Here is a 22,642-nt window from a genome sequence, read left to right on the forward strand (position 1 = left end):
TAAATATTTAATCTATTTAGAGATAGTGAAAGAGTCAGCGTGAGGGAGGGCCGGCTTCTCTCCTTGACAGATGCTGTCAAAAAAAGGAGCAACAGAGACTCCTCTTGATGACAGCCGTGCCCTCGGTTTAATTTATGCGGTCCTTTTCTGGTCAATAATTGGCAAGTCGAACCCGTTTTGACCTGCGACCAATCCCAGCAGTCCCAGAGGCTGCCCAACTGTTTCGCACAGAGGAGTCCAACGCCTGGACAATGGTTTTGCCAGATTGGGCCTTTATGAGACGTGAAAGGGGGGATTTTTGGGGAGGGGGAACCAGGCGAGACAATCTTTGAATAGGGCTCTTTGTCGGTCAACAGTCAGAGGACCTCCAAGGCAAACAACAAGAGGGCTCCTCCAAATAAACAACAGGAAATTAAAGCAGACACAAGAGGGAAGGTCAACCCACTCCTTGACCCTGTTCAGTGGCGTTTGTCTGATTTTTTTTTTTTTTTTTTTTGGATAAAGCAGATATAGGGCAGTTAGCTTCTTTTTTTCTGATACAAAATTTAACCCTGAAATCCCATCTTTCATTGTCAACACTGAGATGCCAAACAAAGACCGGGTGGTATCTCTCTCCATACGTTAGAAACAGGGTTAAGCTTGGCTGATACAAGCGCCCGAGAAAGAGAGTGGATTTGCTGGTCTCAAAGTCTTCATTTGATGAGGAGCAGGAAAAGAACCATCGGATTAAAGTACTACCCCCACTGAAAAAGACTGAAGTAAAAAGGAGAGTAAAAAAAAAATATTACAACAGATCGCACCATTGAAATTCCCCACAGCCATGCTCACCTTGATTGGAGATTTTTGACACGGAAAAGCTTGGCTCTCCAAATCCGTTTCTGTGTTAAGGCATAGCAGCTTTAAGGCTTTTAACCTTAAAGATCATCTCCTAGAACATGGCAGATAAAATATCGGCAGTAGGAACATCTAGAACGTTCCGTCTCCGAGTATTATCGTGAACTGGGTGAGAAGCGAAGAACCTCCCCGTGTATGTTCTCATCGGTCCTGACAGATATTGGACTTATGAATTCATTTTTCTGTCGAGATCAAAGAAGCTCTTCAGGGTATTTTTCTTTTGCTTCTCCCTTCAGAGTGGGATGGAGAGACCTCTTATCCTCTGGTTTTATAACACCGTAAAGATCGAGTTGATGTGAGTGTGTGTCTGACAGTCAGAGCGAATGTGTTAAGAGTTAGGGTGTGTGCGTGTCCAGAAAAAAAAGAGTGAACCAGAGAGACAAAAGCATATCTTAAATTGTCTGTGACTCTGAATGTATAGATGTGAAGAGTAAATACACACACAGCAGGAACTGTTTCATGAATAACATTAAAAAATAAAGAAGAAAGAAAGAAATGCCACAAGAACAAGGAGAACAAGCAAAGAAGCAACACGATACTATCGTTTTTTGTGGTATCAAAAACAAAAAGGAAAAAGAAAGAAAGAAGAGAGTTAAAAAAGAAGCACTGACATATCAGTCTATGCCTTGACTTCAGTGTTTCCACAGCAACAGAGATGTGATGGAAAACAAATTTAATAATGATAATTTAAATGCATATCACTCCGTTGAACTCTCAAAAGAGTGTTCATCAGAATGTGAACTTCACCAGTTATGTCACATAAACCCTCATTACAATGTGTCTTGCGCAGATTTGAGACTTTGATTTTTTTCCCAGGTCAGAAACACTTTCCTTTACTATCTCACCCCACAACAAAGCCTTTAAACTCTGCCGGCTAAACACTGCTCCAATGTCCCGTCTCAAATAGAACAGGGAGAGAAATTGAAAAATCAATGGGGCATGGCCAGGCGGTTCAGAATTTTTTGGGTGGGTGGGTGGGGGGACGGCCTTGGAAAGAGTGACAGCAGCTTGTCCACACCAAGGCTCCAGAGCTCTGGTGGATAACAGCTAACAACCTCCTTGGGTTCTGTAGTCGATTACTGTTCTGTAACAGGTTCAGGCTCTGGACAGGTTTGGGTTCTGAACTGGATTTGTGTTATGTACAGGTTTGAGTTCTGTAATGAGTTTGGACTCTGTACTGGATTTGTGTTCTGTACCAGATTTGTGCTCCGTACAGGCTTGAGGTCTGTAATGGATTTGGGCCCTGTACAGGTCTGAGTTCTGTACTGGTTTGTATTCTGTAACGGGTTTGGGTTCAGGCATAGCAGGCTTTGGTTAACTGGGGTCTGGGACATGCCGTTTCAGGGTCCACAGTGTTCGTGTTAACAGAACAGACAGATATTGGCTTTTGTTCTCATGGGTTCACTCCATTTTGCAAGTCTCTAGAAAGTATTCCTATTGAATACACACATGTGAGGAATGTTCCGTTTGGTACCGAGCGTGCTTGTAAGAGAACAAACATTGATTCTTCATGTGGAAGCTTGTTGTTTGTCTTTTATGTAAACTCAGTAAGTCAGCATTGAGATGTTTCAAAGTGTTCCAATCTCAACTAATCAAAACAGATATGAATATTTGTGATATGAATATTCACAATTTGAATATTCATTATATGTGATATGAATGATATCCTGATCTGAATATTCAAAATTTGGCTTACAATTCTTCAGATAAATCAAACGTCTCTGAATAACATATCATCTTCCACACTGGAAATAATATACTTCTTAAACAGAAACTGTATTTTTAAAAAAGAACAACACAGAGATGTCACAATACAGAATGTGTTAAGGACAAACAGAAATTATTAGTGTCCTAAAATTAAAAAAAAAAAACCCCAAAAATCGATCTATCTATCTATACTTTTATCTACATTTTTCCACCTCTGTCTCTCTCACCTTTCTCTCTCTCTCTCTCTCTCTCTCTCTGGGAGGGAGGGGGGGGGGGTGCAGTGCATGGGGTGGGGAGGGGGAGACTGAGTAATGAAAAGGAGCATAGGCTGTAATGTTTAAGGCACTGACCCTGACACGGGGTCAGGTCGATACCCTGCTACCTGCCAGGACGTTTCTGACGGTCGATCATATTCAATCATATTGATCCGTCGCCATGTTTTCGGCCGGTACACAACAGAGAGGAGCTCTGTGCCACCCTTCATTAGCTGAACTGATTGCTTTTCTTCAAGATGAAAACAGCTCGGGATTCTCTCATCGTCCCTCATCTGCTAGTCGAACCGCAACGCCACACACACACACACACACACACACACACACACACACACACACACACACACACAGGTAAACAAGCCCACTCACACACACACACACACACACGCACACACACACACACACAAACACTTTCTCATGTTTTGCAGTTCAGTTCATCCCAAACCTCAGCTGCATTCATTAAATTCTGAATTAACTGTAATCTGTCATTAAAGCAAGGACAAAGTGACCATTTTTCTAAATTTCTAAACTGCTCCAAGTGGGAGTGTTGTGTTGTTTTCCTTTGCGGCCTGTAGTTCTCCACACTGAAGCCATCATTGAAGCCACAAGGGGGATCTAGATACTACTCAGTGCTTTGTGTGTGTGTGTGTGTGTGTGTGTGTGTGTGTGTGTAATAACTTTCTGAACTTTGTTGCAATGTTTTAGGCAGTCATCACTCTTTCATCTGCCCTGTTTTGATCAGTTTTATACTGCTGAACTCAGCCATAGTTTTGAATGAGATGAACCTCTATGTCTGAAATGGACCTACAGATCTAAATCCATCCATCCATCCATTTGTCTGTTCACTCATCCATCCATCCATCCATCCATCCATCTGTCAACTCAGCTGATCAATCGGGCTTGATAGCCAGCACAGTCATCAGAGTAGCCCTCAGGGCCAGGTCATAGTACACTTAAACTGGATGTCACCCAAAAATCACAGAGAGAGAGAGAGACAGACAGAGGGAGAGAGAGAGAAACAGAGAGAGAGAGACAGAGAAGCAGACACACAGAGAGAGCGGGGGGGGGGGGGGGGGGGGGTGAAAGGATTGAGGGCAGTAATAGTAATCAAAAGAGAGAAAGTATGGAAAGAGACGGGGACATCAAGTGTCAAGGAGAGTCTGTGGGTTGTCTCTGAGTGTCCTCAGTACTCACACACACACACACACACACACACACAAAGGAGAATTTCTTGCTGTCAGGGAGAGTAAAATTGGCCAATAAATTATGCCATGGACTCCTGACCACTTGATATGTGCTGCCGCATTGGAAATCAAGGGCACGTCAAGTTCTTTCCTCACTCTATCACCTCCTCCTCTCCTCCTCCACGTTCCCCCACCTCCTCTCCTTCTCCACAGTACCCCATCTGCTCCTCATCTCCCTCATCTCCTCCCTATCTGCACATGACCCTACCTCCTCTCCTTCTCCACACTTTCCCATCTCTACATGACCCTACCTCCTCTCCTTCTCCACACTTTCCCATCTCTACATGACCCTACCTCCTCTCCTTCTCCATACTTTCCCATCTCTACATGACCCTACCTCCTCTCCTTCTCCACACTGACCCCACAAACCACAGACACAGAAGAGAGAGGCTGTACTACTGATGTATGCTGCAGATGCTTCAGTGGGAGATACTGTACTGTGGTTGGGATCTACAGTTGAATCTAAACATGTTTGTCTCTGAGTGAAGCATAGCCCTCTGTCTCTGTCTCTGTCTCTCCCTCTTTCCTGTTCGCTTGCCTACTGTCTTTCACTGTCTGCAGCCGTCACAATATTGACTATTCTATCTATGGTTTTCATAAATTTACTTATTTTAACCTGTGGGTGTTGGGTGTCGGCTTCCTCTCTTTGTCTGGTCTCAGTCTGATGGTATCTGAGCTTTTTGATCTGTTTTAATAAAAAGTGAAGTGGAGGTGGCATGGAAGAGAGCTTATGAAAAATTCTTTTTGTGTCTGTCATGAAAAAAAAAAAAAGAAAGAATCACAGAAAAAAAAGAAAAAGCTTACTATTCACAGGCTGAAAGGCTGGCTTTCCACTGGAATGCATCAGAAAAGCAACTGAAGCTCCATGATAAAGCATGTGCTGCTACAGCACACAAATATGGATTCCACTTCTCACCCTAACCTTTAGCGTTTTAAGAGTTTTGAAGTCTTTTGGCTGTAAACTGACTGAAAGCATCGCACGGCTCTGACAGCACTGCAATTTGGTCTATCTCTATACTGGTCTAATATCAAATATTCAACACTATTCAAACTGTTTTTTACTTCTTTTTCATACAGTCACATAGAGAATTCAGTGTGTAGTCATCACACATATATGATGTTTGTCACTGTAATGACAGAAAGGATTAAAAGATTGAAAGCAAGCAGAGAAAAAAAAATTTTTTTTTCATTCTTCTCTCCAGAAATCTAGTCATATCAGTCAGAAAATCTTAATCCAGCTCTGACAGAATCAGTAAACAATGAATTGGTAAACAAAGAACCAGTAAATGAGGAATCGGTAAATGAGGCGCTCTTCACCTTGGAGAGAGAATTAGACTAATGGTCTGGGATTGTATCACTGCTCGTAAACCTGAAGGCTCAAGACAATAGCATTTATACACTACCCATCACTAACTGCTGCATAATTCAGATTAGATTAGATTAGCATGATGATTCATCTGTCCTGACAATCCTGGCATGCATAATTTCCCCCAATCTCACTGCTTTTGATCTCAACACTGCTCTTACTGACCAGTGACCAGATTATGACATGTAAGCACAAAACTGACAACAGATCAACTTTTGGGTGTGTAGGGAACAAACAATGGTTATGCTTTGAATGATGTACCATGCACCCAAAGAATCATGTCCAACCCATAATACATCAGAGAGCTGTCACTCTTCTCCACGTCTGCATTCTTTAAGGATTTTTTTTTGGGGGGGTCTTTTTTTTTTCAGCTTTAATCAAACACACCTGAATTAAATCTTCCAGGGTTCCTCAGACCCCTGAGTAAGTGAATCACTGATGTCTAATGTGTGGGATTAGCACAAAAGCCTGAACACCCACAGCTCCTTGAGAAGAACAGTTCCCATGACCATTTGAAAGCACCATTGGGTCTGTGTGGAGTGAGCTGAACGATGCGTCAGTGGCTTTTACATCAGTGAGAAACACATGTGGTAAAATCAGTGTTCTCAAATTAATTCATTCAGTGTTAAACTGGATCTACACTTCAAGAGTAAAAACGGAATCCTGGTTCACTCTGTACGAGTTAGTTCAACACTGCGTATGTGTCAGTGTATGTGAATGCATGTAAGATGCAATGGCTGTAAACTGCGATTGAGCTTGAACTCAATGTGAACTGCTTTTTGCAGTGAAGAATCCATGGCTTTGGATGTTTGTTTTTTTTGTTAATGCATGTTGATGTGAGTTGTGTCATTCAAGTTTTCCCCACCTTTTATCCAAAAGCGTTCTAACCGCGATCACGGTGGGGAAACCGAACGGCTAGAACACGAGGCTAAAACAGGAATAGCAGCATTTGAATACTTTTGATACTGAATTAAATACTTGTGCTGCTGGAGTGCATATGTAGGCCAGTGATTCTGGTATAATCTCTGGGTTTGCTTTATGAGGAAACTAACGAGTGGTTAATGGAAACAATTTACTGAGATGAAGCAGCCTCGATCACTGTTGTGATCAAAAAATGTACCGTAATTGTCTCACAAACACAGGTTTATGTTCAGAAAGCAGCAAAAACACTGCAATATTTTAAGGTAAAAAAAAAAAAAAAAAAGCGCCTAAGATGCACCAATTCTGAACAATTTACAGGAGTCTCTGTGAATTTGTGGTGTCATTCACATTAGATCCATTATATTTCTAGTCTTTTATAAACAGTCTGGTTTCTGCCATAGAAATGGATAGCTTTACAGTGCCAATCACAGTGAGACTGTATCTTAAAACACATGATCCTGTTCTCACAGGCTAGTGTGTCATTTTAACGCTTTCTGTAGTGTCTTTTGTATGGCGTCGCAGTCTAAGTGTATGTCTGTGGGACTCAGTTCATTATCTTGGTCCCTTGAGTGTGTCTCTGTTTTTGCCTGATGAATGAAAAAAGCGCCCTGAAAGTCTTTCCCAGACACCTTGTTATTAGGGGTTAAAAATCTGTTTAAAGAGGTATCGGTTCACCCTCCTTGCTGTTGTGGTGATGGTGGGAGGTGGGGGAGCCCAACCATGTACGAAAAATCCCAAGATCCTTTGCATATTCTTGCATCTCCCCCGGGGTGAAAGTGTCACCCCCTGCCAACCAGGCGGCTTTGATGGATTCACAGTAAGAATCCCCATCAGATTTAACATGGTCGCCTTGCTTTCCTCTTATTCTCTCTCACTCTCTTTTCCTACCCCCATCACTTCCCTCCCTCTCTCCCTGTTCTTTTTCTTTCTCACTCACTCACTCACTCACTCACTGGCTGTGTTAATAACCTGAGAGAGCGCCGAATGCCACCAGGAGTCTTAACACCATTGTTCCTGCGTTGTCATGCTTGCACATAATTAATATGTATTAGTTAGTTAGGCTTTGTAGTTTTCTGCGGTTTGTTTTCTGACGCAGGGTATAAATCAGGCAGACGAGAGATGAAAGCTGTAAAGTGAAAGCTTGTGCTAGCAGCTGTCTAGACCATCTCTTTGATAAGGACACATGCTAATTTCCTCAACCTCAAGCCTAGCTGTATTGAGATGGATTACTCTATTCTGCTCATCTCCCAGTGTCTAGCAGATAGTGGCACCCCCTGTATTTTGTGTGGCTTTATTGCTTTTTGTTTTATTTCTTCCCACATACCTTTCAAAAAAAGATTTGACTAGTTTGTTGTAGCACAATTGGCTAAAATCACCACCTTGGTTTATGCTAGCAGCTACAAATTACCCTACCACGATCTCCATTCATAAACATGAAGAATGTGGCATTAGCTGACCAATAAACATGTTTTATCAAAATTGTTTGTTTGTTTGTTTGTTTGTTTGTTTTCAACTGCATCAACAGCAGTCTTGAGCAGCCCACTGTAGTTATTTTGAAAAGTTTGCTCGCTAAAAAAAGCACGTTTGTCTTTCTGGAAGCATGCGTTGATGATGTAGATTGATTGCCTGTCGCAGACCAGGTGCCGTAATTTTTTTGTGTTAAGCATTAAACGCATATCCAGGAGGGCTAACTAAGAGTGGCATTTTGGAGAAGAGGAGAACCCGCGCACACTTATGCTACCTGTCAGCACAGTCCTTGGAAACGAAAGTGTAAAGCAAAAAAAAAAAAAAAAATCACTTACTATAATGTATTCAGTTCTCCAACGTAATTGCATTTTAGTCAGATGAGAGCTATACAGGAGGACAGGAGGGCTTCTGTCGGTGCGAGGAAAAAAAAAAAAAAAAAGCCTGACTTGTGCACACGCTTTTCCAGTACAGCTAACACAATTACGGTATGTGGATTTTATTATCACCTGTGAATTCCTCTGAAAAATTGTTCATTTAAACATGGACAACAAAAAATGTGCCACAGACTGAGTCAGAGTAATCGTGTGTTTCTTTTTTTTTTTTTTTTTTAATGGTCAAAAGATAAGAGACACATGGATTTACCTCTGTCTAATCTTTGAAATTATATAAAGGTTTAGATATTGCTGGCAAATTATTTGACCATGAAGAGTGCATTTCAGGTCTACACTGGACTTCAGTGCATTCAGTGTGTAAGTGATCCAAGGACATGGTTCCTGTATTCTCCACTATTTTTGTCTTGTATTCCTGTTTACCACTTCATATCATTCTTCTTATGGAAAACAGTGCCTTCCCCGGGCTCTTAACTCCTCTCCACATCCTGGGCATCAGAGTCGCTGCTGCTGGATGGGTCCTGATTTCCTGCTCCCCTATAGGATCCTGTCCCGTATGTGTTTTTTAACAGGCAAATGATTTTCACTGCCTTTAGGACACTCCCACATAATATGCATATTCTTATGTTAACTGTGACATCACAATCTGTATTGTCCCAGATGGATGGGTTTTTCTATATTTGTGTGTTTATGCAAACAGACCTGCTGTGTCGTCACAGTGAGGAGAAAATGCCTGTTCAGTTCCTATTTGAGAGGGTTCAATCAATTGAGCATTTTAGCAATTGCAATCATAGCTTGTTCTTGAATTCACTAGAATATTTCAGAAACCTTAGACCACTTTACAGTGCTCTAAGTATTTTGCCAGTCTGAAAAAAAAAACATCCTAGAAGTGCCAAGAGCTGTTTTTTTTAAAGAGAGCATCTTGTTTGTTCTCTTCTGTCCTCCAAATCCATTCAGACAAGTGTTCCACTGCTATGGATTTTCTCAGCAGAGGAGAGTCTTACCCTGTCTTTCCAAAAACTGAAAAAAAAAATAAGAGAAGAGTCAGAGGAAGACAAAATCAGGCAGCGCCTGTCGGCAGCGTCTCTCAGAACAATGCGGGGCATGAGATGTGTGTGTGGTCAGCTGGCTTACGGAGTCAGAGAGCCAATCATCCGTCTCCATCTGCCCGTCTGTAGGATGAGAGGGCCCCTCTGCTGGGACAGGGTGTAGAGCTGTTGTCTGTTAAGCAGCACAGATAATATGATTGCTATCTGCTATCAGCATGTTGGTTTATTAAGAGCTCTGCCATAGAATGGTACTTCAGTGATCAATAGCTGTACCTTGTGGAAACCGTAAGGAAAGGTGTGTGTTTGTACGTGTGTGTGTGTGTGTGTGTATGTGTGTGTGTGCGCGTGTGTGTGGTACACAGGCCTCAGCTGAGGTGCAGGCTCATCCCGGCAGCTGTCATATTTTAGGCCAGATGGGGACCGGTCCAACCTGATCCCCGCTGCTCCCCAGGGAGCCTGATTTCCGCCAATCCCACAGAGCATGCTCATCAGCGACTCTCAGAATCCTGCCGTATCTTTAAGTCAGACTCACGGCTTTAAGCCAGGGGAAGGCTGAATGGCCAGAACAGCTACAGCAGTGCAGATTACGCTTGGTTTTGTTAATTACAGAAAACCAACTGGGAAGCAATCGCAGAAAAGCAAGAGAGCAGTAACAGCAGTGGCTCTGATCTCCTGGTTCATTCTGGAAAAGTATGGACGTGCAACCTTGAGTAAATATATATGAACGTGATTTTGCTGTTGTTGTTGGTTGTTGTTGTTGGCACAGATTGTCCTTAACTACGTTATTCCTTTGGAAGTGGTCTTATTAATCCATTTCACCAGAGGGTGTTGACAGCAAGCGAGCTCTTGAGGATTTCTCTGAGACGGGCCGAGGTTGCTGCGGCAGGCTAATTTTATAAAAACGCTGCACATAATCAGGCTTGTGACGTGCTTATCTTACACTAATGTCTAAACACTGTCACGGCTGCCAGAGAAACGCCCTGGCCAACTGCCAGTCCCGTCCTCCATTCCTCCTCCATCCGTTCCCTCCGTTTCGCTCGGCTTGTTTCTCCTCAAAGACATAAGAAAATAAGACAAGGAATGTCTCTGAGTCAGACTCTAGCATTGTGGAATGGAGCTCAGGACAATCTGAAGTAGACACCCCCGCCCCACCCCATCCCCTTACCCAGCTGAGGTCTTTGAGGGCTGTTAATTGGGGGCTTGACTGGTTTCAGTGAGATTAGACAGGACAAATCAGGATGTCACTGAAAAATATTTTTTGGTGGTCTGTCTGTCATAAACATCACCTCCTCAGTTCTCTATCTTTGCCTTTTGACTGCAAACACACACATACACACACACACACACACACACAAACAACAACAACAACCTGCTGCAGTTGGAAAGTGGACATTCATCTCAGACTCTTTGTTCAAACAGAAAACAGTCTTCTTCTCCTGACTGCCATGACGACTCATTTTCTTCAGCTTAACGATCAGTGAAGGTGAATCATGAGCCATTTGTTGGTTTTCATGACTTTAGTAGTGCCAGATCCCAAAGAGACCGTTCCCATGCACAGGTCAAATGCCTTAAGTCCACATTATTCTCCTGTGGAAACAATGAAAACACTGACGCTCTCAGCCTTGAAGAAGAAGGAGAAGAAGAAGAAAAATAAGAAAAAGAGTGACAAAGACAAAGGGTAGAAGAACAAGAAGAGGGAGAAGAAGAAGAAGGAGAAGGAGAAGGAGAAGAAGAAGAGTGACAAAAACAAAGGGTAGCAGAAGAAGAGGAAGGAAAAGAAGAAGAGTGACAAAGACAAAGAAGGAGAAGGAGAAGGAGAAGGAGATGAAGGGTGAGAGGGGAAAAAAGCAGACAACACAACAGAGCTTATATTCCTGCTGTTGTAAAGCCAGGCCTGATCAAAGGCTGCTCACAAGCTACTGAAGCATCAGAAAACAGCAAAACAACCCCCCCACCTCCACCACCGGCCCCCTGCTCCTCCCGCTCTCAGTGCCTGTGCACAGGGCGGACGGCGGTGGTGCCGTGTGATTGTTGGCTTTGGATGTAGAGGAGGAGGCCTAACGCCCTACAGTACCAACCCTCTTTTCGCGACCCTTTGCGAGATTTCATCTGCTCTCAGATTAGGGAAACTTCATTGGATCTGCGTTATCGGACACTTCCAGGTTACAGTTCAGGGGGGAAAAGTCATGGAACAGGTCCATGTGTTTGTGTTTGCATTCTTTTTAGCAAAAGCAAGAGGTTTCTACTTGACTGACGTAAAGAATACAGCAATTTATCACAGAGGGTTAGCGAGCCATACAAGTAATACCATGCAGCAGAGGGTTGGGATGAGTTCCAAAAAAAACCCCTAAAAAATACCCCTCTGTTAACCTCTGTGCCCATGAGAAGAACATGAGGGCTGAGTCTGGCAGACAGAAAGCGGGATTGCACTGACCCTAACCCAGTACTTAAAGTAGGTTAGAACTTCATCCTTTAGCCAATACTCTGGACTTAGAGTGGACAGAAGGCAAAAAAGCTCTCTCTCTCTCTCTCTCTCTCTCTCTCCTTCTTGCTCTCGCTCTCGCTCTCTTTCTCTCTCTCTCTCTCTCTCTCTCTCTCTCTCTCTCTCGTTCTCCCTCTTTTTCTCTCAGATGAGACAGACAGTAGTGAAAAGCAGCTTTCACTTACTCCTGTCACCAGAGATATTAAACCTTTAAGAGGATCAACATGTCCCTTCCTCCACTGACCCCCCCACTCCTTTCTCTTTCCCTCTCTCCCTCTCTGTCTCATCTCCTCTATCCCTCTCTCCCTCTCTGTCTCATCTCCTCTTTCCCTCTCTCCCCCTCTGTCTCCTCTCCTCGCTCTCTCTCAAAAGCTTTCCAGTCATGTTTACGTCATTATGGGCATGCCAAAGAGAACACTTGTGTAATAGTTAAAAAAAATCAGGCTAATCCATTAGATTTGTGAATATTCATCTTTTCACTGTTTCTCTTCTCTTTATTCAAGATGTCTATGTGTTTGAGCTAGTACACTCATACACTGACTCTAGTTACCCAATCTGTCCTTACTGCCCCTCCTCTCAATACACCCATCACACCGCTTTGTAAACTTTCTGAAGATGCAACATGCACAAATATTCATATTTTCTCACATTCACATTTATTCAAATACTACAAAGCAGCCACACGAAGTCTGGCTTTGCCCATGCTGTCTGCCCCTGCAGAGTTTAATTATCTTAATTTATGCAATTAGGTTCCCAGAGGGATGTTCTTGGAGTGAAAATGAGAGGTTTTGCACCTCGACTGCCACGAGTAGCAGTCGCAAACCAATCGTGAATAATCTGTTATCTGATTCGCTAGCACTGGAGAGCCATCAAAACCGTTTTCGCTCTTCAGCAGACGCCATTGAATGTGTTAAGTGTAAACAAGCCAGTATCAGGAGGCACTGGAGGAGGTCCAGAGATGTCCTCCTGCTTCGTTTGAATTCTGCTCCCATCAGCAAAGAGAGAATGAAAGAGAGAGAGAGAGAGAGAGAGAGAGAGAGAGAGAGAGAGAGAGAGAGAGAGAGAGACAGAAGGAAGATTTGAGTGGAGTGGAGACATTGGGGCAGTGATGAGAGAGCCAGCTGGTTCTCTCAGGCCCCTGTGTCTCTCAAAGCAAAACATTTCTTTTATTCAGGGGTTAAGTATCGCCCATGCTCCTACAGAACTCTGTATGTGGGGTGTGTGTGTGTGTGTGTGTGTGTGTTAGAGAGAGAGAGAGAAAGAGAGAGAGAGAAAGGCAGATAAGAGCAGTGGTATATCAAAGAACACATTGTTAGACAGACAGAGAGAGGTTTTGGAAGAGAGATGAATGAAAAGGTGTGTGGACGTCAGACAGCACAGAGAGAGAGAGAGAGAGAGAGAGAGAGAGAGAGAGAGAAAGAGAGAGAGGAATAGACTTGGTGTATATGAGATGTGCTAAAGGATAGGGGAGTTGACAGAGATGCAGAAGAAATTAAATGAGAATGGTAGGAGTTGAAAGAAGAGGTATTGGTGGACAATGAAACATACATGCAATCAGAAAGAGGGAGAGAGAGAAAGAGAGAAGGAGGTGGAGACAGTGAGAAAACACACACTGAACCACTGGATTGTGATCATCTCTGTGAGGGGGCAGCCCCAATAAAACACAGAGGACACTTGAAAGAGAAAACATTATTTGATGTGTGTGTGTGTGTGTTTGTGTGTGTTTATCTAATGTGTGTGTGTGTGTGTATGTTTGATAATTGTACAGATTAGAGAGGGACTCCTTCCCAGTGACTCTGTGTGTGTGTGTGTGTGTGTGTGTGTGTGTGTGTGTGTGTGTGTGTGTGTGTGTGTGTGTGCATGCCTTGTGTGTGATAATGGCACTGATCAGAGAAAGGACTCCATCACACAGATGAAGTTGTCTGTATAACACAGAGACAGAGGGCAGAGTGGAGCGACAGAGCCAAAGGATAGATCGATAAGAGTCGGAATGGAGAGGTGCCAGGTAACCATGGTGACACGGGCCCTTGTGATGAATACAGAGGGACAGACAAGATCATATCAGTCACCAGCCAACGCAAATGTTCACAGCCACCCAAGAGCAGGTCCACAGCCACAGTGAAAAGGTCATTCAGAACGGCTAAAGCAAAGACCAAAAGCCTTCCTCAGATGTGCCCTCAACAGTCACCCAGTCAAAAACAGCAGATGGCTGTTTTGTGTCAAAAAAATCTTTTTTGATGTCTACATCTGTGTCAGTATGTGGCTTATTCTTTTTTTTTTCTACAGATGGTCCTAGTATTCATGATAAAGTGTGTGTATGGTGTAGTGTGAGGATGTGTTATGTTTAACTGTACGTGACAGAGGTACTGTTTGGTACCAGGTTTTCTGAGAGCACTGAGAGAGAGAAAGAATTGGTTACAGAGACTTTTACCCAGAGTTCAGCTTTGAACTCTGTGCCGGTGAAAAGCACACAGACCCAGAGAGCATGGTCCATGTCAAACATATCAACATCAAATAAAAACCAAGATACTGACATGACAAAGAAGAAAAAAGCCCGGCCAACTGACACCCCTAGACTCCTACCACTGGTTTTCTCTTCTTATCTGTCAGTATCAATTCACCAGTATGTTCCCAGTGGCCTCTCTCGGGGGCGGGGGATGTCTCTGTCCTGTTTCATGAGAGCTGCTCCACTTGTATGTTCATATTATATCTGTCCTTTACTGTCTCTCTTTGCTAAGTGAATTCGGGTAACTGAGGTTAATTCCGACTTTAGTCCTGTTTGGTTACAACGTGCTCTCCCCTCTGATTGCTGACCTGTGACCTCTGGCAATGTTAGAGTAACCATCTGAGAGTTGCTGATTCAGGACTCCTGAATTCTGTCTTCTGTCACTGTTCTGATTCTAATGTGTCTTTGTTGCCCTGATGCTGGTCACATTAACACTAGTTCCTACAGAGAGCTCCTATGCTCCTGTAGAACCTCTTGTTGCTGTAACACGGGTGAATATTTGTTTTCTCACTGATGAGCATCCTGTCACTGAATTGACACTCATGAGTGTTTTTTTTTTCTTTCGGCTGAATGTTCTGTCACTCAGCTGACACTGATGAGTGTTTGTTTTCACACTGATCAGTGTTTTGGCATTCTGCTGACACTGACGAGTGTTCTCACACTGATCAGTGTTTTGGCATTCTGCTGACACTGACGAGTGTTCTCACACTGATCAGTGTTTTGCCATTCTGCTGACACTGACGAGTGTTTGTTCTCACACTGATCAGTGTTTTGCCACTCTGCTGTCACTAACGAGTATTTCGTCACTGCTGAGTGTTCTGTCACTCTATTAACATAGAGCAAGTGTTTGTTTTCTCATTGCACTAATGCTGGTGAGTGCCTGTTTTCACTAGTGAGTGTTTTTTTTTTCTAACAGCACCACTGGTGAGCGCTAACACTGCTCAGTGTTCTCTCCTGGCATTAACACTGGTAATTAAGGCTTCCACATCATAGATTTTCAGTTTATTGGAGGTGCCATGCCAGTCGTATCTATTGTGATACTGTGGTTCATCCTGACACCTGTTTAAAGGTACATTTTGGTTTTAGTTGGACAGGAAGAGAGAGAGAGAAAGACAGACAGAGATGGAGGGAGATGAGGAAAGAAAGCTATTAGAGGAAAAAAAAAAACAGGAAATGCGTGAGCAAGTGAAGAGGTGTGCTGCTGTTTCAGGAAGTGACGGCCGGGGAGAGAGTCACCGTGTGACAATGGCCAGGTCGTTGACCTTTCTCATAACCCTATTCGTGTGATGCCTCAGCTGGGCGTCAGTGAGAGACGCATCTCCATTAGTGACAGTTCTGAGGGGACACTCATTCCCTCTGTCGGATGGCGGTCTCTCTCTCTCTCTCTCTCTCTCTCTTTCTCTTTCTCTCTCTCTGACAGCTCTGTCTGCAATGTTCTCATCCCACATGCAGTCCCAGCCCGTCATGTCTCCGCTGCATGCTTAAAATCTGTCTTGTTGCCCCAGGAAACTGAAGGACTGCCCCCCCCCTCCCCTTCCCCGCTCCCTTGTGTTGATGGAATGAAACCGAAAAAAATGGGATTGGTAACCCCTTAATCCCCATCTCTCTTTTACATTCACTGTCTTTTTTTCTTTTTACTTGATTCCTCTCCTTCATCTGTTCTTGTCTGTTTATCGCTGCTCTTTTTTTTTGTGTCTTTGCTGTGTTTCTTCTGTCTACAAAAGTCTGATTTGTCATTCAGTGGGAAACATAGTGAGGGGTTTTGTTGTAATAGACACACCGGAACAGTTGCTGAGTAAGAAATGCTTTCAAATGAACAAGTCTAAAATTTCAGCATTTACAGATGGCACAGCTGAGTTTTTTTTTTTTTCTTTTTTTTGAGTCTGTAACATGAGAACACAGCTTTTGATGTCTTTATGACATTAAGAGGTGGGGTGTCTTTGTGACATTAAGAGGTGAGGTGTCTTTGTGCAGCGAGTAAGACAAAAAGTGCACATGGAGACAGAATTTCCTTCTCTCTCCCTCTCTCTCTCTCTCTCTCTCTCTCTCTCTCTCTCTCTGCACAGCTACATTAGCGTTTTATTCATCTTCTTTAGCTGCGACTGTCATTCGTTCCACATTTATGATATAGGCTCAGAAAAAGAGAGGGCACACAGGTATCTCTTCCTCCAGAATGAAAACAGGGAGGGAGGGCCATAAAAGGCGTGCGGTGACATAAATGCATGTGAATGAGGTGTGATTCTGCTTCAGTTTGCTCTCTCTCCCTGTGGTCAGCTTTGGGTGGGACCCAACTGCACAAGCCGCTAAATAAATATTAATGAGAGATGGGATTTGGAGGGCAAAAATCATACGCTAAAACAGAAGGTGGAAACCAATACAGACAGTCACAGCACACTTCAAAGAAGTTTTTTTTTCTCTCTCCATACCCTAATCTACCATTCTTAGCATCCTGCAGAGCTGCAATAGAGTTTTAATTCCACACTGCACCTGAAAAAATGGACACTAAAGAAACACTGGATGTCGGAGCTAAGAGCTTTGTTTTAGTTCAGCACAACCTACTCAGAGCAAACAAACAAACAAACAAACAACCAACCAAACTATATATATGCACACACCCACCCACCCATACACATACACACACACACACACACACACACACACACACACGCACACACACACACACACACACACACATTATTATTATTATTATTATTATTATTATTATTATTATTACTATTATTAGTATTATTACATAACAACAACAACAATAATAACATATATATATATATATATATATATATATGTGTGTGTGTGTGTGTGTGTGTGTGTGTGTGTGTGGGTGAGGGTGTGTGGTGTGAGTATATATATACATATGAGTCACATTTATAGCTGTCAGTCCTGTAAGTTTTTTAAGTTGAATTTGTACTTTGTATCGATTTAAATTTAAATGTTTATTTAAAGTGTCTGTTTAAATATTTACAGACACAATAACAGAGTCCAGTAAAAAGGCTGTATTTGTGAGTTTGTGGCTGGGTGGAGATGAAGCCATGTGTGTGGGGGGTGCTGTTTGTCTGCTCTTAATTCGGTTCATTTTGAACCCGAACGACTTCAGAGGAGGGAGCAGACGTGTGAACGTTTGGGCTTTGATTTGACTTAACTGCCGTTCAGAAGCTTTTAAAGAAAATCCTTGCCCGGAGGGAAAGCTTTCATCCTCACACTGTCTGAGCGAATCCAGACAAACGCTCCACACCTTTACTCACCAGTGTAAAATCCACCAGGCCAGAATGCATATTTGGAAAGAGAACATTCAGATCCTGTCCTATTAGTGAACCCAGCATATCAGCAGACAGAAATCTTCCTTCTCTCTCTCTCTCTCTCTCTCTCTCTCTCTCCCTCTCTCTCTTTTCTCTGTCATAAACTTATCTGATGGAGATTAGCATATAATGCACTTTCTGGTTTGTAGAACTTGTGGTGTGGTAGACATTGAGGGTGCCAGAGTGAGTGAGTTCATGCAGAAATGTGTGAGTGCTTTATGCATGAGGACTGTCAGGAAAACAGCTCCACACTCCATCTTCCTGTTCTACCCCTCTCTCACACTGAGGTCACATAAAGAAACCACTACGCCATCAAATCTCACAAAAAACAGCAAGCTGACAAGCTGTCCTCCATCTGGCATGATGTACTTGCATCTGTCTGAGTGAAGGAGACAATGAATTCAGTCAAAGTGTTGTCTCATTGTTTTTTCTCTCTCTGCACACTGTTTGGCAGTCAGAGAGAAAGGCATAGGTGCCAACATTCATAGTTTTAACTCTCTGCTACAGACAATGGCATAAAACTACAGATATCTTATACATAGCCAAGCAAACAGATGTTTTCTCTACAACCCAATAGAAATGTTAAGTGACTGTGACATCATCCAATGAGAACAAAAAAATGGAACTCAGAAAGTCTCGACTTTTCTTTACATAGCAGCTGAAAAGATGAGTTAATTGAGAGGAGTGTAGCATAGCTGTTGCTTTAGTTTTTGACAGAGCACATATCTGAACACCTTGTGCTTTCAAACACTGGCATATATGAGAATATCAAAGCTTAACAGCTCAGTTCAAACTGCTGCTTCAGTTAGACAATTCTTCAACTTCTGTTACCAGCAACATCTGGTACTTTTAGCTAGCAAAAAGGAATAACTGGGTATTTTTCTGTTTATTCTGTATCGCCCATCAATGTTCTATGGTCGGCATGTTAAAATTCCATTTTCTTTTCTGTTACCCTTGCTACTAAGGTTTTAGCATGTGGTGTATTCACTTTAACAAAGTGGCTGTCTTACAGATGTAAATTTTGTCCTCTGATTCTTCTCTGTGATAACTTCTGACCAGTGTACGTTGTGTCCTCACTCTGTCATGTAGGGTCAGATGAAGTCCGCGGGTTTGTGGACTTGCGCTTTGTGCTGGAGCCAGCCGACACGGTGACAGTGCGGGGCGGGGTGCTCCAGCTGGACTGTCAGGCCCGATCGGACCAGGGCACCCTGGCCATCTCCTGGAAGAAGGACGGCGTTCTCCTCAGCACTGTGGTGGACGAGAGGAGGCAGCAGCTGGAGAACGGTTCTCTCCTGGTGCAGAACGTGGTGCATTCTCGGCATCACCGCCCCGACGAAGGTTCCTACCAGTGCCTGGCCACGCTGGAGGGCGTGGGTGCCATCGTCAGCCGCACCGCCAAGGTCATCGTTGCTGGTAAGACGGACAAGGACGAGCACCTTACACACTGAAAGAGTTTCCTCTTCGCTCAGGGCTTTATGGCTTTTTGGGTTGTGCTGGTGTCTCTCATTTTGGGCTATTGGATTTGGTGGAGTCACACCTTTTTGTGCATAGTGACAGTCAATCAAGAGGACAAAGAAAAAACGTAACATGTCAATGAAAGTGTTCTAGTGTGTGCTCTAGTTGTTTGAAAGGTTGTTTGATAAGTCACATTAACCATGACATAAATTGTTAGACTTGATGCATGTTTGAACATTTCAAAACATCACAAGAAGCCGTGAGTGAAAGTAAAAAATATAATAAAGTAGGTGTCAAAAAAGGAAAGCTTATGAATGAGTAACTGTATGGGCACTGTTAAAGGTAAAGTATCCAGAAGTCTGTGTGTGTTTTTAACTGTATGGGCACTGTTAAAAGTAAAGTATCCAGAAGTCTGTGTGTGTTTTTAACTGTATGGGCACTGTTAAAGGTAAAGTACCCAGAAGTCTGTGTGTGTTTTTAACTGTATGGGCACTGTTAAAGGTAAAGTATCCAGAAGTCTGTGTGTGTTTTTAACTGTATGGGCACTGTTAAAGGTAAAGTATCCAGAAGTCTGTGTGAGTTTTTAACTGTATGGGCACCGTTAAAGGTAAAGTACCCAGAAGTCTGTGTGTTTATAACTGTATGGGCACTGTTAAAGGTAAAGTACCCAGAAGTCTGTGTGTGTTTTTAACTGTATGGGCACTGTTAAAGGTAAAGTACCCAGAAGTCTGTGTGTGTTTTTTGGGGACACTCTCTGTTTAAGCAGCCTTGTCTCTGGTTGAACGTGTCCTTGGCTGTGTCCCCAGGCTCCCACTGAGGGATATGAAATATACATTTGGCTACTCTTACTCAGAACTTTTATTCATTCGCTTTCTGTTTGGTTCTCACCTGATTGATTTTAACTGAGATGCCATGAGGCTTGGGCTGGCGATACCCTGTGAATTCAAATTCAGTTTTCCAAAGCTTGAGTTCCCTGCCAAGCACGCAGGACAGGTGGTTCAGACACTGCACTCAAATGGCACTTTCAGAAAAAAAAAAAAAGAATTGCATTTTAATAAACAAACAAAAAAAAATCCCATACTTGTGCCCATGAATCGTCCATACCGTGAATCGTCCATTCCCTTGAATCATCCATACCGTGAATCGTCCATACTGTGAATCGTCCATACCCAATGCACTAGTTCACCAGTTGGTGCATCCTGAATTGTGAGTGGTGGGAGACATTTAGTGAGGGCAGACAAAGATATCAAAAATCAAAGTTATCAGTGACTGCTAGAGAATAGTCTACTGTATTTCTCATGCTTTTATTTGTACATTCTTATACAACATAGAATACATTTAAATAGTATTTGTTTTACTATGTTGACAAATATAAACTGTTACAGTGCATAGAGAAACCACTCCCCATCCTCTGAAGAAATCTCACTGTTCTATTATTATTATTATTATTATTATTATTATTATTATTATTATTATTATTGTTATTGTTAGATAATAACAACAATAACAACAACAACAACAATAATAATAATAGCAATAATATATATATATATATATATATATACACACACACACACACACACACACACACACATATATATATATATATACACATACGTGTGTGTGTGTGTGTGTGTGTGTGTGCTATATATATATATATATATATATATATATATATATATATATATATATATATATATATACAAAAGAAACCTGAAGAATAAGCATGACTGAGCAAACCAAGCTGAGAGGGTTATTTCAGAAGTTCCCAACCCTTTTTTGTCAGCTGAACCCCCTTAAATCCAAATTATTTTTGTCAAGTACCCCCTTGAGATTGTCACTAAATGAATTTAATTTGACACTGACATTTCCATGACAGCCCCTCCTCCTGGAGGAACGCCGTGGAGCCTTAAGGGTTTACCCCCCCCCCCCCCCCCCCCTTTCCTTGGCTGTCAGGCTCGGGGTTAGAGGAGCAGACGTAGAGCGAGGTCTATTGTTGTCTCAGGAATGAGTTGCCTGAATACAGAAGCTTAGAGGATTCATACTGGCTCAGAGAGTCCGTCTGTCCTAGGTAAATTATTAAACCAGACCCTCACACTGGCAATGCTGAGCCTTTCCGTAGACTACAGCTCAAACTAGGGGTAATGCTATGGGGTAATACTGTACACCAGGACTGAGCCTGGAACCAACACTGATGTTATCCAAAACCTGTGTGAGAAAACACTGTCCATCAAGCTAAACCACAGTGAGATGTTGTCACATCCTACCTCTAAACATCTGCAAACTTCTCCAAACCACAGATAGGCTGATGCTAGTGAAGTACAGTAGGATAAATGTCTAACACCTCACATTATGTGAACCTTGTGTAAAAATACACTAAATGGGAGAACACACCAAAGCACATAATACCACAACACACAAAACTACAATACCCCATTAACACAACATAACACACTAAACCACAACATCCCATTAACACAACACATCAACACACAAAACCGCAACACAGCTTTAACACAACAAAACACAACACACAAAACCAGAACACATCACACCATTAATACAGCACAACACAAAAAACATCAGTACACAAAACCACAACAAGGCATTAACACAACAAAACACAACACACAAAACCAGAACACATCACACCATTAACGCAGCACAACACAAAAAACATCAGTACACAAAACCACAACAAGGCATTAACACAACAAAACACAACACACAAAACCAGAACCATTAACACAGCACAACACCCCATTAACAAAACACAACACACTAAACCACAACACACCATTAACACAATGAAGCACAACACCCTGCTATCACACGGCACAGCGGACTAAAGAGCATTGCCCTGCTAAGACAGCCCTACACACTAAAAGGTGGCCTGACACTAATGCTGCATGGCAGAAATGAAAGAGTTCCCTACCTCACACTCAGCAGAGGTGACAACAATGAGGCAGCCAAGCAAAACAAAGCTGCTTAAGTTAACCATCGAGTCATGAGGTACGCAAAGGGGAGCTACTCTTTAGTCCCTGCATTCAGAGGCTAATTAGCAGCAATGAGAGAGAGAGCAAAGCTGAGCTAACGCTGTCAGGGGCCTCAGAGTGGATCAGGTCAACTCATTTTAGACCCCCAGCACTGTTTAGGAGAGATAGCAGGCAGGCGGGAGAAAAAAACTCCACCTGTCATCCTCCTCTCTTTACTTTCTCCTCCACGAACCACCTTTTTGCTCTCCATCTCTCTGAATGAGTATTGGCAGAAATGTGTTGGTCTGAGTTTAGCGAAAAGGAGAGGAGAAGACGCTGTTTTTGCGGCCCGATTTTGACAATTCAACCTTACTGACTAAACCAGAGTTCCCATTTCAAATCTCCACTCCCATTCCCTTTCCTGGTGAACCGTAGCAGCTCCAGGGCAGTGTGTTCTCACCACAAGAGTTAGCTGAAGAAGAACATGACAAAACTTGAGAAACACTGTGCTGAACTGTTATATTATATTTTATAGAATAAAAGTTGCTTTATTAACTGTACTTATACATTGGTTAGAATAAAGTATTATCCAGGCTCTTAC

At 42.7% G+C, this 22,642-nt stretch overlaps 1 protein-coding gene across 1 annotated transcript in view; it reads left to right on the top strand.

The window, feature by feature from the left end:
- dcc (DCC netrin 1 receptor) overlaps positions 1 to 22,642 on the top strand; it is a 263,672-nt gene that overhangs the window by 108,248 nt on the left and 132,782 nt on the right. Inside the window, exon 5 of the mRNA XM_030785285.1 lies at positions 18,701 to 19,024. Within this exon, the coding sequence (XP_030641145.1) occupies positions 18,701 to 19,024 (324 nt within the window). The remainder of the gene's footprint in view (positions 1 to 18,700; positions 19,025 to 22,642) is intronic.

The sequence above is a fragment of the Chanos chanos genome, chromosome 9 (assembly GCF_902362185.1).
Source record: "Chanos chanos chromosome 9, fChaCha1.1, whole genome shotgun sequence".
Lineage (NCBI taxonomy): Eukaryota > Metazoa > Chordata > Actinopteri > Gonorynchiformes > Chanidae > Chanos > Chanos chanos.